This window comes from Rosa chinensis, chromosome 7, assembly GCF_002994745.2.
Source record: "Rosa chinensis cultivar Old Blush chromosome 7, RchiOBHm-V2, whole genome shotgun sequence".
NCBI classification, from domain to species: domain Eukaryota; kingdom Viridiplantae; phylum Streptophyta; class Magnoliopsida; order Rosales; family Rosaceae; genus Rosa; species Rosa chinensis.
Genome location: NC_037094.1, coordinates 520,001 through 546,077, shown reverse-complemented (window position 1 = coordinate 546,077; position 26,077 = coordinate 520,001). Strand labels below are relative to the sequence as shown.

Sequence of the window (26,077 nt, the reverse complement as noted above, 5' to 3'; positions counted from 1 at the left end):
GAAATTTGCACACCCCTAATTGCAAATGGCACATTCTTTCATTTTTTTAATATTATTTCATTTCACAACTTTTTACACTTCCTAAAATACTCTAAAGTCATATTTTTTTTTTTTCCTTTTTGGGTCCTCTCTCTCTCGCTCTTCTCCAAAACCATGACCAAATCCTCTCTTTCTTCTCCATGTATGAGCCCAAACTAGTTAGAACTTGGATGAGTATCAATAGACACTTCCCAATCAGTTTTCCAACTCCGTCCGGCCTCTTCTCGGTGGCGCACCACCTACTTTAGGACCACCTCGACGTCGCGACCAAACCTGTGGCCTGGGTTTCCACTAACGATCTACGACATAGTCGATTTGAAGGCGAAGAGTTTCTTTGGTTCCGAAGGTTTTCTTGTGTTTTCTGACGACTAGAGTCGCCGATGATGACATGCAAGGTAAGGAAATTAGTCCCAATCTCGTTGAGCTCTACGTTCTGGTATAAATTTTTTTCGAATTCGATTACATTTGAGAGACTTGGTATTTCGGTATCCTCGGCCGCCGTCGAAATCATTGTGCACGGTGGTGGTTTTGTATTGTCTGATACCCTTTGTCAAATCGATTTTGTATGTTACATTGAGAATTGATAATGGGTATGTTAAATTTACAGAATTGGGGAAAGTGATGGAGACGGTGAACCATGGGAGAGATTTCTTCAGTTAGTTGTTCTGTGTCGTAAAGGTGAAGTGGCAGCAGCTCAAAGAGATTCACTTGATTTTGTAAGTTAAAGGTCAGCTAGAATTATGTTGAATCGGCTTGGAATTCATGTGTTGTGGCTGTTGTGGTTGGGATTGCGATTGTCCAAATTATAAGATAGTTTTGTTTGAATTCCGACGTTGTGGGATTATGGAAATTTGGTTGAGTTGTGTGGGTTGTTGTCAATGTCAGGAGGTTTGAACTTCGAATTGGGGAAGGGAATGAGAGAGAGAGAAGGGTATCCACCAATTGTCTTGGGTTGCGTTATTGGAGAACAGGCACACTGTTGTTGGTATGTGCTGATGCATGAACTGGCCTGATTGATACAACTTGCAATTGAATTTGGAATGAAGATCACAATATGTGCAATTCTTAATTAAGGTATAATTCCAAACTCTGGGTGGGCTTGGAGGTCATTGACTGATGTGAGAGAAGCATTTTTGGGTGGTACCCGACAGATCAAAGGGAGGAGTTGCCGAGATTGTTGACTTGTGGCAGCGGAATCAAACTCACGGGCTAGTGTGCGTGAAGAGGCAGATACAGAGAGAGGATTCGGGGTGTCCAAATCAACTTTCCTGGGTCTTGGATACGTCGAATTCGCCCAAATCGACACCTTTTGTGCCGCCTTCGAATCTATGGCTCTACAAATGGGTGTCTGTTCTTTAACCTCACAGCTAGAAAGAGGAACCTAGCTTGGGCTCGTACATGGAGAAGAAAGAGAGAAGATGGTCGTGGTTTTGGAAAAGAGAGAGAGAGGACCCAAAAAGGAAAAAAAATCTGACTTTAGGGTATTTTAGGAAGTGTAAAATGTTGTGAGATGAAATAGTATTAAAAAAATAAAATGGTGTGCCATTTGCAATTAGGGTTGTGCAAATTTTACCCCCTTTTTTTATTGTACTTTTCTATGAGAATTTATATGACCAATATGACCTCCAAATTACAAAGAAAATACTAATACTATTTGGGGCTAGTTTGTGATTGTTATGACTTTTAAAAAATAACTATTTATGCTGTGACTCCCAGCAGCGCTGTTGTTAATTACCTTTTTTTTTAATTAAAGCTATTTTTTTAGTTTACCAAGCATATTAAAACTTAAAAATATAGAAAAAAGCTAATTTTTGTAAAAGCGAAGCAATCTCAAACTAGACATTGATCAAATGGTATTGAACAAATGGAATGCACCATTCCTCTTAGAGCAAGTTCACCCGTTGGGTCACCAGGTCACCCACTATTCATTGCTTTTTAGTGTTAATTTCACCCTCTGGGTCACGAGCACAGTGTATTTCGTGCCCTGGGTCACCCTGTATAGTGTTCTGGGTCACCATGGTGACCTGCACAGTGTATTTCGTGTCCTGGGTCACGGACACAGTGTATTTCGTGACACAGAGAATGAAAATATACACTAAAAAGCAGTCAATAGTAGGTGACCCGGTGACCCAACGGGTGAACTTGCTCTTAGGGATTTTGTATACCTATAATCAACTAATACAAAAACATGAAATTAAACTTTTCTCAACTGGTAATATTAAATAAATTTTGAATCCAACAAATTCAGTAATCTTACTAGACTATGCACAAAATTTCAAAGCATATTATTACAAGTTCCCAAATCACAACTAAACCCTAAACCATATTTGTGAGGTAAAATATAGTTTAAGATGCACATGGATGCCTTAGAATCTTAGATTAGGCAAAGAACCGAAAGATGTGACGGGGGACCCTATTTCTTTTTTTTTTGGTTACAAGGACCCTATTTCTTTTCGGTACAAATCTTGTAATAATGAGCTGTTAAGGAAAAGAATCATATTAAAGGCCAGGTGTACTATACATGGTTTGGCGCAGAGATTTACCCAATTATGGCAGTGTGGTGAATAGTTGGCAGTGTGAATTGTAAGTAACCACACTTTTTTACTGATGTTAGGATTTTGCAGCTCCAACGAAACCCATTTTCAATTTCATAATGGAAAGAAAACGAGGGAATAGGACCCATTTTACACACACTGTAATGAATAATGATAAATGATACAACCAAAACTAAAAGCATGAGAAAGGCCGAGAAGGGTTAAGCAAAACCATAAAATATCAGTGTAAAATAGTGAATATTAAGTCATATTCCAAGAGCATCTGAAACAAAAAAAGAAAAACAAAAAAAAAAAGAAAAGAGAGGAGCTTTGGACTACCCCAAATTTGAGAAGACCAGGCCCCCTTTTGAGAGAGAAAGAGGAGAAACAACAAAAGAGAAAATAAGCAGCGCCAGCAGCAACCGGCCACTCCCATTTTACCACCAGGTTCTTCTCCTCTCTTCCTCCGTCGCTCTTCTTTTTCTTATTGCTCTCTCTCTCTCTCTCTCTGTTTTCAGTTTCATTTTTCGACTTTAAAGAATACCCAGAAAACCATCTTGCCCAAATTAGCACGAAATCGAAATAAAAATCAGATCTTGATTTTCTTTGGGGTGGGGATAGTTTACTTCTCTGTTGCTAACGGCTATGCAAGTTTCGTCGGGGATCAAACCCCAGTTCGGGAGCTCATAAATAAATCTGTTTGGGATTTTTTAAGGGTTCTTTGGTTTTTTTTTTTTTGAAATTTTGAAATTGTGGGATTCGGAAATCGCAATCTGGATGTGAATGCCGGATCCGCGTCGAGCTCTTGGGTTGTGTTTTACAACTTGGGCTTGACAAGATTTGAGCAAAAGTTGAATGCTTTGCTTAGAAAATGTGGGAATAATAAAAAAGGAGGAAAGTTTTGAATTTCTGAATATGGATTTTCCCATTGTTCAGGACACTAGAAGACAAAATGCTGCCACTGGTTGAGCTTAATACAAGGTAACTTCTACATATTTCGGGTCGAAAAGTGTGAGTTAAGTTTGAATGTTTGAACTTTGAAGAGTCCTGTATGGTTTTGCAAATTTGTAAGTAGAATATATAGGGCAAGGAGCAAGATGGGGTTCTGGTAGTTTTGTTTGGAATGAGTTTTGTTGATTGGTGTTGTTGGGTTTAGAGGGTCTAAGGGTGTTTGTTTCTGATCCTGTTTGTAGGTTTTAGGAGGCAGAAAATGGCTGACTCGAACTCGAACTCGAACTCGAACTCGGTTGATGTCATTCTTGACTTTCTGCGCAAGAATAGGTTTTCAAGAGCTGAGGCAGCTCTTCGCAGTGAGCTTGGTAATCGTCCTGATTTGAATGGTTTCCTTCAGAAGCTCGCTCTTGAAGAAAAGGACTCTGGTAATTCGTTGGAAGCTGAAAAGGGGGACAAACTGGTGGTGGAGAATCAAGGGCTGGGATCTCGGAACGGTGGTGAAGTTTCAAAGGAACTTATAGTGAAAGAGATAGAATGTGGAACTGGCAGAAATGGGTCTGAAATCAAATGGAAGAATGCTGCTTCTGTTGGGGAACGAAATAAACCTGTTGACGTGGCTACCAATCACAAGAGCTTCGCATTCTCTAAAGGTTTAGAGGATACTGTGCTTGATTTATATTCATGGAAGGTCAATCCAAGCAATGGTCCTGCTGAACCTTATCAAAATGATGTTGGTGGTAGTAACTCCAACCACCCAGAGCCTCAGATATTGCAACAGTCAAGGAATCATACTGGGGAGATTCCTGATTCTGGTAAAAGCACTGTGAAATCTGGAGAAGATATTAGCTTTTCTGGTGAGAAGAAAACTTCATGGGCTGGAAGTACTAGCAAAACCAATGTGGAAAGCAAGTACGATAGAACCCAAACAAGTGAACCTAAGGAACTTGATCAACAACTCAAGACTAGTACCACATGCTTCAAAGAAGGCTTTGCAGATAATCCATGGTCGAGAATTGAAGAACCAACAAGTTCATCATCCGAGATGTGGAAAGATTGTTCTGTTAAGACTGTATTTCCTTTCCCCAAAGAGGATATGTCAACAAGTTATGATAGTGCTTCTGGTTCTGATAAAAAAGAAGGAAAGAGAAAAGCTGTGCTGACTGATACTAGGGCAATAATAAAGGAGCAGGAGAATGAGGTGGCAAGAGCTTTATACTTGAGCAAGTCACAAGGGAGTTCTGAGCAGAAGACCATTAGTAGCTTGGTTTTTCCTATTTTGTCTGAGAATCAGAAAGAAGAGTTTCCAAGGTTGCCACCAGTAAAACTCAAGTCAGAGGACAAACCGTTGACTGTTAACTGGGAGGAAAAGTTTGAGCGAGACGGGCCTGGTGCAAAACTCAGTGCTGCCGACAATGCTCATCTTATTGGGGCATATTTGGATGTTCCCTTTGGACAAGAAATAAACTCTTCAGGTTAGTTTGATATTTGTGTAGTTATAGTCAGCTAATATTTTGTCATTTAAAGTTGTCAATGGTGCTAGTAAGTTTTTATGGGCTTACATCACCTCTACTCATTGGCTTATTGCAGATGCTTTTATTGTATGGACTTGTCAGTTATTTTCCATAGTGTTAATTTTACTCATTCCTTTAGCGCATTTCATATTTCTGTTTTAAATCTATCTGTTACAAGCATGCATAATTTTGCCTGCTCTAATTTACAAGAATTCATCTAGAACGGACCTCAAAGGTTTGGAGTTTTGAAGTTTATCGGGTCAAACTGAGTCATGTCTTGGTCTTGTATGTTTCTTTATCTCCAGTCACTGATTTTTTTTTTCAAAATTATGGTCCAGGTGGAAAAAGGAATGTAGGAGGAGGTAGTTGGCTGTCTGTAAGTCAGGGAATTGCAGAAGATACATCTGATCTGGTATCTGGTTTTGCTACTGTTGGTGATGGACTGAGTGAGGATTACCCAAATGAGTACTGGGATTCTGATGAATATGATGATGATGATGATGTGGGATACATGAGACAACCTATTGAAGATGAGGCCTGGTTCTTGGCTCATGAAATTGATTACCCAAGTGACAATGAAAAAGGAACAGGGCATGGGAGTGTTCCAGATCCGCAGGAAAGAGGCCCAACCAAAGATGAGGATGATGATCAATCTTTTGCTGAGGAGGATTCTTACTTTTCTGGTGAGCGTTACTTTCAAGGGAAAAATGTTGAACCAGTTATAGTTACAGATGATCCTATAGGAATCACAGTGACTGAGTTGTATGGGAGGACTGATGAGAATGATTTAATGGCTCAATATGATGGACAGTTGATGGATGAAGAGGAACTGAATTTGATGCGTGCAGAACCTGTCTGGCAGGGATTTGTCACTCAGACTAATGAACTCATCATGTTAGGGGATGGCAAAGTTCTGAATGAGGGTGGAAGGCCACGTCTAGATGATGTTTGCGTGGAGGATGATCAGCATGGTTCAGTGAGATCAATTGGTGTGGGGATCAATAGTGATGTTGCTGAAATTGGCAGTGAAGTACGGGAAAGTTTGGTTGGAGGTAGCAGTGAAGGGGATTTAGAATACTTCCGAGACCATGATGAAGGAGTCGGTGGGTCTCGGAAGCCTCATCATGACTCAGACCAAAAACATATTGATAGATCTAACAGGGACAACAAGAAAAGTAGTAAACATGAGGCAAATAAATATATAGTTGTTGCCGATGATAATAGTGCATCTAGACCCAAGAAAAATCATACAGAAGGGGCATTTTCATTCCCCCCTCCACTGAGAGATGGAGGACAGCCAGTGCAGGCAAGCTCCAGTAAAACTTTATGGTCAAACAATTGCAATGCAATTGTCACTGATGAAACTGATGACTGTACAAATACTTTGATGAGTTCCGATGACATGCTTCCTTCATGGAAGCGGAAAAGTACTGATACCTCAGGTGATGAAAATAATGATGATGCTGTTGGATCAGCAAACTCTACTCCCTCAACACTCTCAAATTATGCTTATGCTGAAAGAGAGCATGGCAAGCAAGAAGAAGATGAAAAGATTGCCACTCTCAGGGATGAAGATACAGGGGTATCACTTGAGGATGAAGAGGCAGCTGCTGTGCAAGAGCAAGTAAGGCAAATAAAGGCTCAGGAAGAAGAGTTTGAGACCTTCAACCTCAAGATTGTGCACAGGAAAAACAGGCACGTCTTTGTCTATGCATTAATCCAAATATAAGTGAATTGATCATTTTTTTTTACAGGATAGTTGAACTTGGGCATATGAAGTTTCTGTTACACCACCAACACATTTTAAAAAGTCATGGAGACTTTCACTTGTAGTGATAGGCTTTTTTTCTTTCTTTCTTCAAAACAAAGATTAATACTTTAACCATCCTTTCTCTCTCTCTCTCTCTCTCTCTCTCTCTCTTTATCAATCTATCTATTTATCTCACTGTATATTTCAACAAGCACTTAATTTTTCAACCAGCTTCTTGTGCTTATAACTTTCTTATCATGTCAACTTCTAGAAACTGATTTGGATTTAGAACAAAATAGAGTTGAGTGCTATCTATTCTTTATCACTGAATTGTACATCAGTTCCTTGAATGCAATGCTCCCCCCTCTCTTTTTAGTGTTTTATTTACTTGTTATTTATTTTTATCTTGCCATTTGGATTATTAATTGATCATCATATAAATCTTTTAGTTATGTATTCATGTTCAAGTTACAATGAACATACAAGAAGCATAAACCTAAGCTTTGTGTAATGGCCTTATTTTGTTGAGAGACATGCTTAGGTGATTGATTTTTGCATTAGTTTACCCTAATCATTGTAATGGCCCGCTATTCTGTTTCATGCATTGCTGATGAGAGCTGTCCTTCCTGCTTTAAATCTCAATGCTATTCCCAATAAGTCTGTGTGCTTGAAATATCTTCTTTGTCATTTTTGTTGTCATTAGGTACTTACTTACCTTGCTTCTGATAGACTATTTGAACTTCGTTTTGGCTGTACAGAACTGGCTTCGAGGAAGACAAAAATTTTCATGTTGTTCTGAATTCTGTGATAGCTGGGCGCTATCATGTCACTGAATATCTTGGATCTGCTGCATTCAGCAAAGCTATACAAGCACATGATTTGCATACGGGAATGGATGTGTGTGTGAAAATTATAAAAAACAACAAAGATTTCTTTGATCAGAGCCTTGATGAGATAAAGCTTCTCAAGTACGTCAATAAGCATGATCCTGCTGATAAGTACCACCTTCTCCGATTGTACGATTACTTTTATTATCGAGTAAGTGAATCTACAACATGACATGTACTTATCTTGTCTGGTTTGAGGTGTTAATAATATTTTGACATAAATTATTTTAATATTGTCTCAAATGTGCCCATTCCGAGGTTTGCATTGCTTGTCTTGCGTTAACTTTCGCAACTCCTTAGCAGCTATCATTTGGCAAGTATTTTTTCCAAACATGTGGTTAATAGTATGTTACTTTATTTTGTAGGAACATTTGTTAATAGTATGTGAACTTCTCAAAGCAAACTTGTACGAATTTCATAAATTCAACCGTGAGTCAGGAGGGGAGGTCTACTTCACTATGCCGAGACTGCAGGTTTGTTGGGCTCAAATTTCCACTTGATTACCATTAGCCTTTTTGGCGTGCTGGTGGGTAACGTCCCTCAATTTGTGTGCAGTCAATTACCATTCAGTGTCTAGAGGCGCTGCAGTTCTTGCATGGCCTTGGCTTGATACATTGTGACTTGAAGCCTGAGAATATACTAGTGAAAAGCTACAGTAGATGTGAGGTGAAAGTCATTGATCTTGGGAGTAGTTGCTTTGAGACGGATCACCTCTGCTCCTATGTTCAATCCAGGTCCTATCGTGCTCCTGAGGTTATCTTGGGACTTCCATATGATAAGAAGATAGATATATGGTCACTTGGGTGTATCTTAGCCGAACTTTGTACTGGCAATGTAAGTGCTGTGCATCCATATGTACTTCCTTTAACTTTTTCTTTTTGTTAAACAAATTAGTGGTCAAGCACTGTTGCATGTGCTGGAGGTGATTTTAATACTGAATTTTTGTCTTCTTTGTCTCTTTTTTGTTAAGCAACCTCAGAAAGATAGAACTAACAAGATTTTATTATAAGCAAAGAAAGTTGTTACATCTGGTACTAGTGATCTGTTAAAATTATGCTCCACCCTGAAGTAATCTCAGCTTGTGTATGATTCCTGACTACTTGTGGCTAAGGTTGTGTGTGTTGATTTGTGACCACTGTGGACTCACTAATTGTAATCAGTCTACTACTGTTTCTGTTAAGTTTTGGTGGTTCATCCACACATCCAGTTAGTGGACTTGGAGATAAAAAGAAAAGACTTCAAATTTATCGATGAGACTGTGTTTTCATATATGTTTACTAAAAGGAAAAAAAAGAAGAAGAGTATTTTATATAGTGTTGCAGATTAGTCTGTTTGATAATCCCCGTCATCTTATGAACAATTTGCTACATGCAAAGTTAACAAAGAAAATTAAAAAATTGTACCATGAACTGATAACGCATATCTCAATATGCATTCAATCATCCTTTCTGTTGTGGTAGTATTCAAGTTTTACAATTTCCTTCTTTAGAAATATGCATTTAGTGTGATTGATGAAACTTTAGTGTCAGAGAATTCGATCTCTTTCCCGGAAAACAAATTATAAAAATTCATGATACAAGTTGCTAAAGATTCTTTAAACTTGCTTTGTGTAGGTACTCTTCCAGAATGATTCACCCGCAACTTTACTTGCACGGGTGATGGGAATCATTTGCCCTATTGATCAAAGTATGCTTGCCAAAGGACGGGATACGTACAAATACTTCACAAAAAACCACATGCTTTATGAACGAAATCAGGTAACCCATATGAGTTTTAGTCAATTAAATTTTTAAGTTTTTGCTAAGTGAAGATATAAGCATTCTGCAGTTTTATTCATGTATTCCTGTGTAGTAAAGATTTGAACTTCCGACTACAAACCGAAATGTGCCTTGTTGTGAAATCAAGAGGGTCTTATTGTTTATATGGCTGCTTCAAAGTTTTATCATTTCCTTTGCAGTTCACTTTGGATGTTTTTCTTTTAAAATCTTTGATTAAAATCCATTTACAAGACCACCCAGAAGGCTGAAACAGACCCCCCAAACTTATTTTCCCTATGGCGATCTTTCGTATAGGTTTTGAAGTTGGCAACTATTTCAAAATAATTTGACATATTTGTTATGCAGCATGGAACCTATAATTTCTGTTTAGACTTGAAGGAAAATCTGGAATACTGAGAACTGAGAAGCATGAAGAATAGTTTTAAAATTAGCATAGGAATATGGTCATTTCAATCCTTTCAGAAGCCGAGTTTCATTACATGTAGACTCCAGAAACTAGATGTTTATAATTCCATTGTTGCAATCAGCTTCCCTGAATTATCTGTATCCAGGGTGTTGCTGAGGTGTTAATCTTTCATGTGGTACATTATCTTTATCTGTATGTAATTCATTTTGTATTCATGTATGTAGTATATGTTTAACTGATAACTGGTGCTATTCTTACTCTTCAGGAAACAAACAGACTGGAATACCTGATACCAAAAAAGACATCTTTAAGGCATCGGCTGCCAATGGGGGACCAAGGGTTCATTGATTTTGTTGCTCATCTGCTTGAGATAAACCCAAAGAAGCGACCTTCTGCATCTGAAGCTCTGAAGCACCCATGGCTGTCATATCCATATGAACCCATATCATCTTGAAGACTTGGAACTGTCTGAAAAATCTCTTGGTAAAGACAAAATATACTGCAGTTGCCCTTGCATTTTGGGTTTTGGGCATCTAAAAGTGAAGGGGCTACAAATTATTTTATGATTGAATCAAAACCAGTGGAAGGATATATTCCCACCCCCCCCCCCCCCCCCCCCCCAGATTGCCGCGGGATGCATTGAAACGTCTGTTTGGTTTGTGTTGGCTCCTTCCGCTTTTACCAAGGTGTATTGCAATGAAATGTAGTCAAGAATGTAATTTTGCACGCATTGTATTCTTAGGTTCTTCTTTGTTTGACCGACCCGACCTAGTAGTGGAAGGAGAATCTTGAAAGTCTTGTTGTATATGATTGTGTGATATTCTTTTAGGTAACTTAGTAATATCTTGTGAGATATAGATTTCGGTTTTCCTCCGGCAGACTTCTTCATTTTGATCCAAATGGCAAGAAAGACACATTCCCCCAACCATGCATGAGCGCATATGTATTCGACGAAATTCCTTTGGGCCTTGGGCCTCCATTTCATAAAAATTTCCAATCATTGACCCGGCCCAAATTACTAGTAGAAATCACAGTGAAGGTGCGCTCGCCGATTTCCAGATCGAATATTTCGATCAGAAAACATGGACGACGACAGGCCGTCGGAAGAAGAAGCGAAGCCGTCGCCATCGCCGTCGCTGTTCCCAGTCATAGCCGCCTCTCAGCAAGTCTCAAACGTCCCTCAATGGCTTTCCAACACCAGCTTCACCACCAACCTCTCCGTCATAAACGACGCCGTTGCCTCGCACTTCAAACCTGAGCCACCGCCACCGCCACCGCCACTGCCGGAGGAGCAAGACGACGTACGGCCCCAGCCAAAGCCGTACGAGCTTCTGGAATCTTCTAGCGGATCCGAAGAGAGCGATGAGAGAGACAGGACGAGCAAGAAGAGGAGGAAGAAGGAGAAGGGGAAGAGGAGGAAGAAGAGGCGGAGCGCGCAGAGAGACGGCGGGTCGTTCGCCGGTTTCGGGTCGAGAAAGTCCAGTGTTCGGGCTTGGGCCGAATCCGAGACTAGACCGTCGGAAAATTATTACTTGGATTCCAGTGGCGACCCTGATAATTTGGCCTTTGGATGTCTCTATAGGTATGATCTTGGCCTTAATCATTGTTTATATGCTAAACTGAGGAGCGTTAATTATTTGTTTTATGCTATGCTCAAATGTGTAGTAGGTTTAGGTTAAAGCTCAATATCTTGTTTTTGATGCTAGGAAGTAATGGTTAGTTTTTGGTGTGATATATATGAAGATTTTGAATTGATTATCTGACGTACTGTACTACAGGATGGACATTGCTCGATACAAACCTTATGCTGCTCTTTCGGATAGCTCCGGGAATTTTAAAGCTTTGTATCAGGGGAATCAGACAATTTCAACATTGGATAGAGATGCTGATGTTGATGCATTGGATGGTAAACTAAAATCCGGGGGTCGCTATTGGTCTGCAAAGTACATGGCTTTGGAACGCCATAAGAACTTAAAGCGCCTTCGTTTACTTGCCCCCAGAGACCTTGCGGATACAGTTTCAGGTGATTTTATTCCTTTGACGGATATTCAAACATCCGATGAAGATGAAGGTGTTGCTGCTGATGAGTCACTCTCGGGAACTCCAGTAGTGGTCGAAGAATCATGGGAAGATGAATTGCTACGCAAGACTCGGGAGTTTAACAAATTGACAAGGGAGCATCCTCATGATGAGAAGGTTTGGTTGGCTTTTGCTGAGTTCCAAGACAAGGTTGCTGATATGCAGCCCCAGAAAGGTGCTCGCTTGCAGACTCTGGAAAAAAAGATTAGCATATTGGAGAAAGCCACAGAGCTTAACCCAGATAATGAAGAACTGTTGCTTTGTCTTCTAAAGGCTTATAAAAGCAGAGACAGTTCCGATGTATTAATTAGTAGATGGGAAAAGATACTCATACAGCATTCAGGAAATTACCACTTGTGGAGAGAGTTTCTGCATGTTATTCAAGGGGAGTTCTCCAGGTTCAAGGTTTCAGACATGAGAAAAATGTACGCACATGCAATCCAGGCTATATCTGCTGCATGCAGAATGCACTCTAGGCAGGTTCTCAAATTGACTCAATTTTCTTATTATTTTGTTCTATAGGAAATAGGTATTCTTTTTAGTGTGTCAAAAACTCAAAATTCAGTTTTTATATATTATCTGTTAGTTTTACAGGAAATACAGCATACTAATATTGTTTCGATTTTAGGTTTTTAAGGTTGAAGGCTAATATATATGCTAAACCTTGCATGTGTTAGTCTGGTTTACCATATTAAGAAGTCTGTACATTTTTTTCTTTTTTCTTTTTTAAAAAGACCTTTATCCCACCCCACCCTTATATATGTAAGTGAGAATCGAATCCATGACCTTTACAGTGTTGGAATTATAACTTACCAACAGGTCATAGCTCACCAACTATTAAGAAGTCTGTACATATATTAAGAAGTTTGGACATTTGGACATGAGAGAGTTACCTAGATTTGTACATACTGCAGATGTTTTTTGGGGTTGAGGTTTTTACAGAGGATAAAAGAATATGGTTCACTTTGTTCTGAGGTGAATCCATATGATGAAATGAAATTGAACCCTCACTCCATGTATGGTGTTCTGGTGGAAAAGAGAAATGCCACTCACATATCGAGTGATAAAGGAACTAGGGAATGAAAACTTGAAACCAGTTTTGCATTTGGATTCTTGAAATGAATATATCTATTTCCTTCTTTGGTTGAGCATGATGTTCTCATTGGAAAACTGGATATAAAATCCAAAACTAGCAACTGAAAAAGTGCTTTGGTAATTATAACATGCAACATCACACCAGCTCTTGACAGGCAGCACCATCAGAGTGTTGCTTGTTCGAAACTTATATGACCTTTCCCCCCTTCATGCCTCATTTTGTTTCCAATTTTGGGTCTTAAGTTGCTGTGAATGATATGTTGAGAGTTTTACTGTGTTATTGTTTTTTCTTACTGTAGTATTTACCTACGTTTGCCTTCTATTGTTGCATGAGACAAGATTTTGCAATTTCTCAATGTTAGGTTCACTTATTTTGGTTTTAATATGGTACCTATTTGATGCAGGTTTGCCAAGGAGAAAAATCTTCTCCAGATCCCGCTATTGTTCAACTAGAACTTGGTCTGGTGGATATTTTTCTCAGTTATTGTAGGTTTGAATGGCAGGTTGGCTACCAAGAGTTGGCCACCGCTCTATTTCAGGCTGAAATTGAATTCAGTTTGTTTTGTCCTTCTTTGCTCCTCACTGAGCAGAGTAAGCAGATATTATTTGAGCACTTCTGGAACAGTGATGGTGCTAGAGTTGGAGAAGAAGGCGCTCTTGGTTGGTCCACATGGTTGGAGAAAGAGGAAGAAAATAGGCAAAGGGTCATCAGAGAGGAGATGGCACATGATAATGAAGGTGGTTGGACAGGTTGGTCTGAACCACTATCAAAAAATAAGGAAGGTAGTACCAATCCAGAAAAGGAGGCTGAAAGTAATGCTGTACTTGAGGAATTTCAAGAAGAAACTGAGAACGAAGATGTCAAGCAAGAAGATGATACTGAAGCTTTGCTAAAGATGCTCGGTATTGATGTTGATGTTGGGGCTACTGGTGAGGGTAAAGACGCTTCAACCTGGATTAGATGGTCAGAAGAAGAAAAATCAAGAGATTGTGATCAATGGATGCCTGTTCGTGCAAAATCTGAAGGTTCTCTCTGTTTCTGTGTTTATATCTGTGGATGCATGTGGTCTTGCTAAGTTCTTGCTTTGTTTTGTGCTTTTGTTGTGTTGTTCTCCTTGACTTTATTGCCTTGGAACTTTTTGTCTTGTTCTTTCTCCCTGAGAAGTGGATGTGTTGAAGGTATTATGTACAAAGGATCCTGATATATATGCTCACAAATTTTTTTATTGGCTTTGACCATAAAACAGCTGTTGCCTCTAATAATGGCGGGACACCTGATAGAGAAGCAGAAGAACACCTTTCGAGAGTCATAATGTATGAAGATGTTGCTGAGTACCTCTTTTCTTTGAGCTCATTTGAGGCCCGTTTATCTCTAGTGTTACAGTTCGTTGATTTCTTTGGTGGGAAGACATCTCAGTGGTGAGGTTTCTATTAATATGTTTCCATATAATCTTATTCCCTGTCCCGTTTGATATAGGTGTGTTTATATTCTTATTGTCATACTTTAGTGGCAAAACAACAAAATCTGATTTTCATGTGGAAAAGGTTGAAATTCCAGGAGTTTGTTTCTTGTTTATTTTTGTTTTTTTCTCTCTTTATTATTATTTGTTTGTTCCTTGTACAGTTGTACTCATGAATTACTGATATGCTTTTCCGGTTTTCCCCCTTCTCCAAACAGGATATCTACAAACAGTTCAGCTTGGTCTGAGAAACTCCTTAGCCTGGAGGCATTGCCACATTCAGTATTACACACTCTGAAAAGGGTTCATGATGTCGTAAGCAAAACACAAGGTAGTTCAAATAGTTTCAGCTTGGAATCTGTGTTGGGGACCACCAATGACATCCATGGAAAGGCAGACCTGATGAAGTTTCTTTGTAATGCTACCTTGCTCTGTTTATCTGCTTTTCCACGTAATTATCTCCTAGAGGAAGCTGCTTTAGTTGCAGAAGAGCTATCTGTTGTGAATCTGAATCCATCCCGCAGTTCAGTTACCCCCTGCCGTGCTCTGGCAAAGTATCTTTTAAAGAGTGATCGTCAGGTAGAGTTATATTTGATTTCACAATGGCCATCATATCTTCCATATCAGGCACATGGTCCTTTATTCAGGTTCTTTGAAGATGCCTAATAGAAGTAATGAATTCTAAAGCTATGACCATTTTGGGCTCATTTAGTCAATTTTGGCATTTTATGATTGAAGTCTCAAAGAAATGATTTCACTTCATGAATGTTTTAAAGATGCAACTTATCTGTGATAATGCGGAGTTCTTGTATCCTTTTCTTATTAAGGAATGGATTTCTATGGTGGTATCTCTGATCTTGTCTATTTTGCCTTTTATGTTCATAGGATATATTGCTATGTGGTGTTTATGCAAGAAGAGAGGCTTTTTATGGGAATATTGATCATGCAAGAAGAGTATTTGACATGGCGTTGTCATCTATTGAAGGGCTTCCTTTGGTAAGATTTTCATCTATATTAACAATAGCTGCGGTAGTATGTTATTGATATTTATTCATGCTTCAAATCAACCAATTTGTACTCCTAATTTGTACAAAGGTTATGTAATACAAATTTTGTCAGTACACTAGGATGTCAGTCATGTGAATGATGAGAAGCTCAAAGTTGAGAGATTTTGAGTGGGGGAAGTATAGTTATTTCATGCAGCACACGTTTATGTTTATTCTTGCAACAATATTAATGTAATAGCTGAAGGGTTGTATGGATTTTGTTTTTTGGTTTCACTGTATTTAATTAAATTTACACAACTGAGCAGGAATTGAGGTCCAATGCTCCTCTTCTGTATTTCTGGTATGCTGAGGTGGAGCTAGCCAAAGATCAGGGAAATCGGTCTGAATCATCATTTCGTGCAATGCATATTTTATCTTGCTTAGGAAGTGGTGGATCATATAGTCCGTTTAAATGTCAGCCATCAAATTTGCAATTGCTGAGAGCACGCCAAGGCTTCAAAGAAAGAATAAGAACAGTGCAAATGTCATGGGTACGTGGTGTTATAGATGATCAATCCGCTGCTCTCGTATGTTGTGCTGCTTTATTTGAAGAGTTAACTTCTGGATGGGCTTTGGGAATTGAAGTTCTAGATCAGGCTTTTGCAATGGTGCTTCCTGGTACTTTTTCTTGTGCATCTCCTTCTATCTTCTTCATTTGTAAGATTTGTCATGCCTACTGCAATTCTATATGATGATTCAAGATTTTCATGTTCTATCTCCTCTACCTCAGTTCCCTTTTTATACATGTGTTGTTAATCATTGTGAAGATAGTTTTGATTGACTGCTATATATGATGAAATTTTGAGTTACACAATAGTGGGGGAAGTTTGGAATGTAAAATGGAATTTTGGAATGTTAATCTCTTTACATATATAATTCATTTGAGTCACCTAAAATTTTACCGTCCCTGTAACAATTTTAGAGTCCTTTTCGATCTTGTTTATTTATCCGTTGGCGTCTTTGTTTATGCTCATCTTTTACTGCATGTAACTGCAGAGAGAAAAAGCCATAGCCATCAACTTGAATTTGTGTTCAACTTTTACATCAAGATGCTGTGGAGACATCATGGTCAATCAAGTCTATCAAAATGCTGGGAGTCCATTTTGCAGGGGCTTCAAATATATTCATTCAGCCCTGAACTTTATAGTGATCTAATTGAGGTTGGCCATTTTTATACAACGTCCAATAAACTGCGGTGGGTGTTTGATGACTACTGTCAGAAGTAAGATCTTTATCCTTCTGCTCTTTGTTAAGATATAGAGAGAACTTAAATTGGTTTTGTTAGTCTCTGAGTTGGGTCCTAGAGACCAAAATGGTTTAACAAAAAGTTCCTGATCTCTGTTTGTTCTCAACATGTGGTCCCAGTTGGCTTCTATAAGTTGAGGTGTAAACTCTTTGTTCACATTGGGCATTTAATTGGTTGCAGGCTGTTTGAACTGAGTGATTTATCTTTCTAAATATCATTTTTCAACTTGGTATGACATAACAGAGATATCTTTCTGGAGAAAACAACTTATTTTGTCCCTCATGTCTAGCAATAGAAGAATCCCTTATGCATTCTGTAGCTGCTCTAGTGACTCAAATGTGCACTTGTGCATACCTGGCCAATATTTTTGCAGCATATGTTCAATGGATTGCAATATTGCATCCTGCATCTTAAAGATCTAGTATTTTATTTTATGACTTTCCATAATTATGTACTGCATGCACCATGACTGGGATTTTCTTGTAGTGTGATCAATTGCATTATGGTGTATACGTTTAATTCATTTTGCTGCAATTATTCACAGGAAACCATCTGTTGTCGTCTGGCTTTTTGCCTTGTCATTTGAGATAAGCAAAGGGGGCTCACAGCATAGGATTCGTGGATTGTTTGAAAGGGCATTGGCAAATGATAGGTTTCATAACTCGGTTGTGCTGTGGCGATGCTACATTGCATATGAAATGAACATAGCATGCAATCCTTCCATATCCAGGCGAATTTTCTTCCGAGCTATCCATGCCTGCCCATGGTAAGATTTTGCTTCCTTGATGAGGTCATAAAGTGGCCCTGTCCTGCTGACAACTGCTGGTTTCTTATTTCTTTATTCAATGGTAAACTTTTGTAGGTCAAAGAAGCTATGGCTGGATGGTTTTCTCAAATTGAACTCCACCCTATCTGCAAAAGAGCTGTCAGATCTCCAAGAAGTGATGCGGGATAAGGAACTGAATCTGAGAACAGACATTTATGAAATTCTTTTGCAAGATGAGCTAGTACTGTAACCATCAAATGCAACAAATGGTGCCAGGTAATACTAGATCGAACGGATTGGGAATGAAGTTTGTTAATTCGTTAGTATGGAGGCTTTTTAACAGATGTATGACATTATTGTTGTAATTGGAATTGAGATGTGGGGTATAAAACCGGGTATCATGAGTTCAACAAAATTGTTGCAAGTTTATACTGTGTACAGTCAATCTTTTATTAACAGAAATCGAGGTACTAAAACTTTTTGTAAACACGCAGTTCCTTCACACTGATCTATTTGAAACTACATAGAAAAAGGACTGAAGCTGCATCAAGATCCATGCAGTGCAATTATTATCAAATCTTCCAATCTGTTAAAAGCTGAACATGGAAGGAAGAGAGAAGTGAATAATGGCTCCTAGGAGTAGTATTATCTGTAGCTTGCCACTAAACTCCTTGTCTACTGAAGAGGGTGTATGAATTGGGTTCGGGTTAGGGCCACCGGGAGCAGGTGTTTGTAGTCCTGGTGAGGGTGGTGCTGATACAGAAGCCGGTGAACATGACATTCCCGAGAGACAGTTACACTGAAGATACAATATGAAGGAAACAAACATAAAAAGAGCACAAAAGAACTTGGTTAAAAAAAACTTGGAACATGGAATGAATTGAAATCAGCCAGCTTTAGCAGATTTGCTTACACTAATTCCAAGTTGTTATTATTTGAGAGAGAGCTGGGTATTAGGGTTTAGTTTGAACTTTGAATATCAGTAGCTGATTTCAGTGATCCGAGAAGAAGAAATTACCATGGAACTGAAGTCTGGAAGTGAACCTGACAAGCCAAAGCTACCAAGATTCCTGAAGTTGTTTTGTTGTTTTATGTTAGTTTGAACTTTGAATATCAGCTACTGATTTTAGTGATCCGAGAAGAAGAAATTACTTAATAGTGATATAACACGAGGAGCGGGATCAGCATCACATTGAACCCATTCCCATGCAAATGATGATGGAAGACAAGGATCCCCACTCCATTTCTCTAGTACATCGAATCCCCTTTGCAGTGTCCCCTTTGCAGTGCTGCTAGTCCTTCCACTATGTGCAAAAAAGTATCAGATTGATGATCGATCAATCAGGCACCTAAACCATACCATAAACCATTATGCAGTTACATATGCCGCAGTTGAAACGAATTAGCGATGTACCATCTTTAGAGTTGGTTGCTTGTGCTAGAGGTCCAGTGATGGTATAAACTTCATAGGCATTGATGAGGGGAGGAATCGAGGAATCAGCAGCTGCCTGTATGCTGAAACTAGTGTTAGAAGATGCCGTCATGTTGGTAATGTACGCTACGGCTACGCTTCCAAAAGGTGGAACCACAGGTCGATCATAAGGCTTGCTGTCTATCGAAAATTGTAGGGATCTTTTGATCGTTTTGTCAACTTCAGAAAAGTAAGTTGTGATGTAAATTGGTACGTTCTTATCGTCTGGAAGCCTGCTCCCACCGTTACCTTTCACGCTCACAGTAATTGATCCAAAACCAGTCTGCGGCACCCAAATTCGATCATATGCATCATCTGGATACCTAATTGGTAACAAGTAATCCATCAATGTGCATAGTAATGACCTAAATTAGTAAATTTATTTATTTACCGAAGTTTGTTGACCAAAATGATGTGACAGCAGTGTAGAGCATACCTGAGAGTTTGATTTCCACCATCATAAAACCTATTTGCCAACAGAAGAGCATACTTGGGATCGACATGGCTGTACATTTTGAAATCCAAGCTTCGAATTTCGAGTGCAGAAATGAATGGGATCTGATCATCTTCAATTCGAGCAAGACATATGCTAGTCGTATTCTGCTTGGCAACATAGATTGCCTCATAAGAAACAATATTGGGTTTGTTAACGGTGGTCCATTAGTTGCCGTCAAACTGGAGCTCAAAGGTGGGAGAAGTCTTATTAACATAAAAGCCCCAATAAAAGAAACTTGCTCGAACCAGAATTCTTTGGCCAGCTTTGTCAACTGGGATGGTGTAACAGTTTTTCTTCAAGGCTGGGAAGATTCTTACGCTGTTGCTCACGAACACGGCGCCGGAGGGATTGATTATGACAGAGAATAATATTGAAGCTGACAGAGCTATAAGGTTGATTAGGAATACTGGAACAGGGGTATTAGCCATTGCTGCTAGTTAATTAAGAGGCTATAAATCAGTGTACATACTAATTGGTATTTCACTAGGTTTTGGCACTATCAGCTGGGGCCCGTAGGAGTACCCATGTACCAGGCCACAGGCCGGGTTCACAACCCACCATGATGGTGCGCGTTAGGGACAACACCCCGGGCACAAAAGGGTTCGGACCTGATCAGCACAATCCATCTAAATACACACCAGAAAGCTGATATAGCTACAAAAGGACAATGTGCGTCCCTATACTATTAAAGTATCAACCCAACTACCTTTTACGGGTATTAACTCATTTCCTATACTATTACTATGTCCATTTGTATATCGGTATCTTACTCTAGCATTGGAGAGGTATAAACCGTCCAGTACGGTTTATCCCTCTGACGTGTTATTGATACATGATTCAGGAGTTGGATCAATACCCCGATAGTATAGCATTTTACGTGAGGTATCCGGAGAAAGCCACTAGAAACAATCAGCATTTACATGCAAATTAATTAGTTTGCTCCTTTTATATACATATATATATATATATATATATATATATATATATATATATATATATATATATATATATAGGCCTTGCCTTGTGACCTTGTCACGGGTGCGGCTATTGCCACCCTACCATCTTCTTTGTTCACCTTATTTGCTCATTACACCTTACATTTTAATTTCAATTATTAAATTTACTTGTCTAACCCATTTTTCTTTCCAAGAATATCCTTATATGACATATCCAATTGAAAAAAAATGTTTTTAACGAAAATCTCTCATTTAATTTATACTAATAAAAAAACTAAAATATATTAAAATTTCCTAATAAAATCATAATCTATTTCAAAAAATTAAATCATAATCTAATTTACCTTCATTTTTTTAATTTTGTTTTTTGTTTTTCAATTTCAATGTTCTCTATTTCAATCAATGTAAAAAGATTAGTACGTTTCTTAAAAAATAAAAAATAAAAAGATTAGTAAGTCTAGAACTATGATCAATGAAGATGAGATTGATTTTTTTTTTTTTTGTGTTTTAAATTTTTACTTTCGGTGTTCACAAATGGTATTACAAAGATTTTGATAAAGTTAACACTAATTGTTTTGTAATTGAATAACGAATTAACGATAAGGAGACAATAAAAAGACAAAAAAAAGAGTAATAAATTCAAATTTGGTGGAGAAGATAAAGATTAATATTATCCAATGAGAAATTAAGTAATCTTTGTATTTAATTAATTACTTATGTATTTATTTTTCCTCACATATTTGGATTTTAGAAAATTAATGTACTTATTAGTCATTTTGCACTTGGGTGATATAGTCTTTCAATAATTCAAATATTTGTAGGGTGAACTAAGAGAATGGTATAGTGACAATAGCCGCGCCCCCTTGTCATATATGGGTTACTGGGTTATGGTACTCTAGCTATTGTACTCCCTTGGAATAAATTAAATAATGCCGACCGGGAATATTTCAGATTAACAACTATGAATTCATAATGTTAGCACCGCAATTTCCTCTTCTTCCTTTTTTTTTTTTTTGGTACAAACTCCCCTCAATTTCAGTTCGTCAGAATATTAGCACCAAAGTATCTGGCTTCATAATGAAGAAGACATTGAATTAATCAACATGGACTAAATAATATAGAATGAAGCAAACGCGAAAGCGGTTTAGCTAGGCTAGAAGAACTTATAAATATAAGCAGGTCAAAATTAATGCCAACAACTGATTTATTATATAGAAAATTACATAGTAGCACCTGATCAAAAATATAAATACAGAAAATCCACTTTCAATTTGTTTTATACAAATAAAGACACAAGCTCAAGCCCAAAACCAAATGAAGCAGGCTTGGCTTCAAATTTTGATAGAAAATGACTAAAATCCTCAGTTTTTATTATAATTTACGCTCATGCCACTAGCATAATCCTCAACGACCAAAACCTGAAATCCCAAAATGCAAAACGCCAAACCCAAATGAGAAAACCTAAAGGCTCCAGCGACGGATCCAAAACACACTACAAAATCTCCGAAGCATTAGCACTCAGCTTGAATCTGGCTCCAATGGAGGTCGGTAAGGTAAGCCCTTACTCCAATTTTGCTGCCTTCGTTTATGTTTCTTCGAATTAGGATATGAAAAGATGAGGTAGGAGTAGCAGTAGAATTGATTGAAACCTCCAAAGCTGAGCAAATCGAAAGTAGCAGTACAATCGATTGACACCGCCAAAGTTGAGCAAATTGAAAGTAGCAGTAGAATCGATTGAAACCTCCAACGTTCGATTTACTCAGCTTGAATGGAACTGGTGCTTGCTACTGTGTTTGATTGAGCTTCTTGTTTGCTTGCTACTGTGTCTCTGGTTTGTTTGATTAAGCTTCTTGTTTGCTTGCTATTGTGTCTCTGTTTTGTTTGATTGAGTTTCTTGATTTTTTTTGGTATTTGGCTAATTACTATGGAGTGTTCAAGTTATAGTTCATGTTTATTCTACTGGTAATTTTTGTTCATTTTTGTTTACTGATTTTTCATTTATTTATGTATTTGTTGTGCATTTTGATAATGAATGGAACTGGTGCATTTGCATTGCTATATTGGTATTTGGCTAATTACAATGGGCTAAACTGTTCTTTTCCTTAATTATTATTTATTTTCAAGAAGAAATTGATGAACATTCAACTGTGAAATTGTAGAGCACCTCAATTAATCTCATAATTCTACCAAAAGAAAATAATTTGTTATTTATTATACGAGGTCTGAAATTGCCTCAGTACCTTTGCTATATCCTATGATTATTAATGATGAAGCAGTCATATGCATACGGATTGACTTTGGGCTTAAAACATCCGTTTACTATGGGAAAGATAGCGGTAAGCATGCATATTTGTCCAAATTCTGATAGACCAGAAGGTAAAAAGAATAGGAAAAAACAAACCCGGTAAGTTGGTTAGTTGGGAGGTTCTTCATGATCAAGTTTGTCTTTAATTGATCCACGTACGAGAGTGCGCTGTTCATTTAGAAAACCCATGGAAGACTATAATCAAGCCCAATATATTTGAGCTCTGTTGTAAGAGAATAGCAGAGTCCATGGGTACGGAAACCCTAGCCTCCTGGCCCTACTGATTCTTTCATGGAGGCACAACCATAAACCGTTTTTGGTACTTAATTCCAGCAGCATCTCCATCGATCACCCATGGAACTAAGCACGGCCACCGAAGCTATATCTAAAAATAAATCGATCCCTTTAAGCATTCCAACATCTCCAATACACCAAAAAACCAAAAGAGATGGCTTGAAATAAATAATTGTAGCACAAACTGCAGGTAGCTCTTAATTTGGAAGTCACAAAGAATATCTTACGTAGCAGTTATAATTATTTAGCTATTCATTATCATCGAGATAATTAACAACTACTAAGAGTTGATGCTATGCAGGATGTGTATTGATAGTAGTTGTCCTGATGAGTTGTTTTTAGATGAGATTTATACTATTATTCAGGGAGAAATGAAATTTACAATTCACATTCCGTTTTTTTTTTTTTTTTAATAACTTCAAATTTGTCTTTAGTGACATAGATTTTGTATTTTTATAAAAATTTAATTCAAAAATAGAAAGAAAAAGTGGATTGATGGGTACGCTATTACCACCCTACAGTCTACTTTATTCACCCTACAAAACAAATATTAATCAAATATTTCAATTTTAACCTTCTAATTAAGAAAAATAAAATAAATAAAAGAATGAAAAATTGCAATAACCATCGGCACCTCTGCCAAGCTCCTTCAATCCTCTATAAGAATTCAATTAATACCTCACAATTCAACTCCTCGTCAACTGATCGAAGTTGAAAAGAGTCATAGACAAGAGAACACTAGGTAGTGAGATTTTAAGAAAACCATGACATCGGGAAGAAGAGAGCTGAGATCCCCCAGAAAAGGGTAGAGCCGTGATGTTAATTGGTGATATGGGTTGATGGCGTTTCTTCATATAATGCATGCATCATGCATGATTTACCAGACCTAACTAGTAACTACCAAATATCTGTCATACCTAGACTGGCACCTATGCACACTAGCCTCTATCCCTTTATTCTTTTCCCCCTCCCCCCCCCCCCCCCTTTTTTTTTCCCTCTTGTCTCTTGCTCCATCAATCAAGTGTCAGTATGCTGGAGTTCTTTGCTAGCTATCTATCAGATAAAACTAAAAAGAGATGTATTTAGAAGAAGGAGAGGCGCGGTTAGAGATGACAAAAATCCCTATCGGGTAGGGTATTCATAGGGTATTTGATCATAATGGGGAGAAAATCGGGGGAAATCGGGTAACGGGGATGGGGATCCCTAATATTTGAATTTGAATTCTGAAATCAGGTACGGGGCGGGGATGATATTTTGATCCCCATCCCCATACCCATAACCATACCCACCCAATAAGAATTATATGATATATATATATATATATTTGATATTATTTATAAATAAATATTTATGTAAACTCCATCTTTTTAACTAAATTGTGTTAATAAATATGTTCAAAAAAAAGGAATATTCTTTTAATAAAAGATTTTTATCAACATGTTTTTTTTTAATTGAAAGAGGTCAGCCCGATTTTATAATTCAGTAAGCAGTACCAAACGACACACTCATATGGGGTCGATAGTAAAGAGCTGTCCTTTAGGACTTACAATGATCATATTCTAGACAAATAGAAACTCTGCAATCCAGAGTACACCCAGCTTTTAGGAAGTTCACGCACCATTATTCTAACAAAAACCAAGATGCTCAGAAGCTCGTAAAATAAAAGGTACAACCGAGCATCCGGTCTTTGCGATCTCCCCAAATTCAAAAACAGAAAAAATTAGGCATCACTTCCTTCAAAAATGAAGGAAGAGTGACTAAAATCATACAAAATAAAATAAAGAAAGCCCAAACCAGACTAGACCAGGCTAGTCCCAAAGCCCAACTAAAGGCCCAATAACCTGAAACCCTAGCATTCAGCTACTCCAGCCCACAGTCGCCACCGACGATTGTATTGTCGATATCAGGCCAGTCATCATCGTCGTCCAAGCCTTGTACGTCTCCGTCATCCACAATCCAGCAACAGTTCACAAGTTTCGGGTCACCGTCATCGACAACTCGCGCCGTCGCCAAAGAAAACCGACACTATCTGAAGATCAAAGCTTCCCAACCAAGACTCCTTCGATCCTCCTCCCCCACCAGGTTCAGACCACCGCCGCATGGAGCATCTTGTCTCCCAGAGGCATCGTCAAAATCCTACCTAAACCCACGCTGCATCATCACATCTGCAGTAGACCTTCGATCCCGACTTCCAACACACAGCCCAGCCCAGCCAACCACCACCAAACCAACCACCATCTGACGATCTCTGACGATTGCACCATCAGTATCGACCACCACCAATCTCTCCTCCATCCAATACGCAAGGAGAAAACCTAAAGCAAAAAGCAGAAAGGCCCGCTGGAAAAAGTCCCCGTCGCTTGCCTCAATCCCACCAGAAAAAGGAAGAGGATAAACTCCCTGCCTCCTAATCGGAGGCTCGCCGTTACCGGCCATGTTTGAAAATTTTGTCGAAAGCCTCCGCCTTCGAGTAAACCCTAGCAGAGCTAGGTCAGTTTATATTAAAGATAGAATGGAGTTTAACATATCTTTATCAACATGTTAATTTTCCTTGATTGAAATAAAAAATTTATTTTAGAGAAATTTTATTAACACATCCTTAATTTCTTAATACACACCCCTCAAAAAAAATTTGACCATTTTTCCTCAATTTTTCCGTCTTTACCCTCCATCTCTCTTTCTCCTATTTCCTCTCTCTACAGTCTCTACTCGCCCATTTTTCTCTTTCCGCCTCTCTCTTCTATCCACCTATTGATCTCTATTACCAATCTTCCTCCGAAACCCTCTTCTCTTTCTTGTTCTACCACACCAGCACATAACACTACAAAGATCTAGACCGATTCTAACAAGTAGATTGATGAATATATGCTACTATATCTTCAAAAGAAAATATGATATCGCGGTGACTATAACCGTTTTAAATTGTAATGGGTTATATGTGAGAAACACCTTTTTTGAAAGAAAAAAAATTTGAAAAAGAAAATTGCTAAAAGGACAAAAGCTT

The 26,077-nt window shown here is 38.3% G+C and overlaps 3 protein-coding genes across 5 annotated transcripts; 2 read left to right on the top strand and 1 right to left on the bottom strand.

The window, feature by feature from the left end:
* Nucleotides 1-2,872: 2,872 nt before the first annotated feature.
* On the top strand, nucleotides 2,873-10,727 carry LOC112177082. 3 transcript variants are annotated; one of them, XM_024315276.2, is made up of 9 exons: nucleotides 2,903-3,020; nucleotides 3,510-3,554; nucleotides 3,767-4,999; nucleotides 5,377-6,733; nucleotides 7,547-7,826; nucleotides 8,041-8,148; nucleotides 8,231-8,509; nucleotides 9,289-9,432; nucleotides 10,125-10,727. In XM_024315276.2, the coding sequence occupies exons 3-9, from the start codon at nucleotides 3,784-3,786 to the stop codon at nucleotides 10,311-10,313; spliced, it is 3,573 nt and encodes a 1,190-aa protein (XP_024171044.1). In that variant the 5' UTR covers nucleotides 2,903-3,020; nucleotides 3,510-3,554; nucleotides 3,767-3,783; the 3' UTR covers nucleotides 10,314-10,727. The 3 variants fall into 3 exon arrangements, with proteins under 3 accessions (XP_024171046.1, XP_024171044.1, XP_024171045.1); XM_024315278.2 differs by lacking the exon at nucleotides 3,510-3,554 and having other exon boundaries at nucleotides 2,873-3,020; XM_024315277.2 differs by lacking the exon at nucleotides 2,903-3,020 and having other exon boundaries at nucleotides 3,040-3,554.
* A 70-nt stretch (nucleotides 10,728-10,797) lies between these two features.
* On the top strand, nucleotides 10,798-18,038 carry LOC112176188 (nuclear exosome regulator NRDE2). Its single transcript, XM_024314008.2, has 10 exons — nucleotides 10,798-11,441; nucleotides 11,638-12,418; nucleotides 13,438-14,059; nucleotides 14,281-14,452; nucleotides 14,712-15,072; nucleotides 15,379-15,489; nucleotides 15,806-16,157; nucleotides 16,536-16,761; nucleotides 17,330-17,551; nucleotides 17,648-18,038. The coding sequence occupies exons 1-10, from the start codon at nucleotides 10,942-10,944 to the stop codon at nucleotides 17,799-17,801; spliced, it is 3,501 nt and encodes a 1,166-aa protein (XP_024169776.1). The 5' UTR covers nucleotides 10,798-10,941; the 3' UTR covers nucleotides 17,802-18,038.
* An 862-nt stretch (nucleotides 18,039-18,900) lies between these two features.
* Nucleotides 18,901-19,946, bottom strand: LOC112176187 (uncharacterized protein At1g24485). The gene is made up of 3 exons (XM_040510593.1): nucleotides 19,691-19,946; nucleotides 19,459-19,588; nucleotides 18,901-19,345 (listed from the first exon to the last, which is right to left on the bottom strand). The coding sequence occupies exons 1-3, from the start codon at nucleotides 19,944-19,946 to the stop codon at nucleotides 18,901-18,903; spliced, it is 831 nt and encodes a 276-aa protein (XP_040366527.1).
* Between the last annotated feature and the right edge of the window lie 6,131 nt (nucleotides 19,947-26,077).

Bases quoted from the DNA above. Each gene is read 5' to 3' on its own strand.
- LOC112177082 (XM_024315278.2), top strand. From the start codon at position 3,784: ATGGCTGACTCGAACTCGAACTCGAACTCGAACTCGGTTGATGTCATT. The intron at 5,000-5,376 runs GTTAGTTTGATA...ATTATGGTCCAG, and splicing joins ACAAGAAATAAACTCTTCAG to GTGGAAAAAGGAATGTAGGA. The intron at 9,433-10,124 runs GTAACCCATATG...CTTACTCTTCAG, and splicing joins TGCTTTATGAACGAAATCAG to GAAACAAACAGACTGGAATA.
- LOC112176188 (XM_024314008.2), top strand. From the start codon at position 10,942: ATGGACGACGACAGGCCGTCGGAAGAAGAAGCGAAGCCGTCGCCATCG. The intron at 14,060-14,280 runs GTTCTCTCTGTT...ACCATAAAACAG, and splicing joins TGTTCGTGCAAAATCTGAAG to CTGTTGCCTCTAATAATGGC. The intron at 17,552-17,647 runs GTAAGATTTTGC...AAACTTTTGTAG, and splicing joins GCTATCCATGCCTGCCCATG to GTCAAAGAAGCTATGGCTGG.
- LOC112176187 (XM_040510593.1), bottom strand. From the start codon at position 19,946: ATGGCTAATACCCCTGTTCCAGTATTCCTAATCAACCTTATAGCTCTG. The intron at 19,589-19,690 runs GCAACTAATGGA...CTCGAATTGAAG, and splicing joins CTTTGAGCTCCAGTTTGACG to ATGATCAGATCCCATTCATT. The intron at 19,346-19,458 runs GTATGCTCTACA...GTTACCAATTAG, and splicing joins GGTGGAAATCAAACTCTCAG to GTATCCAGATGATGCATATG.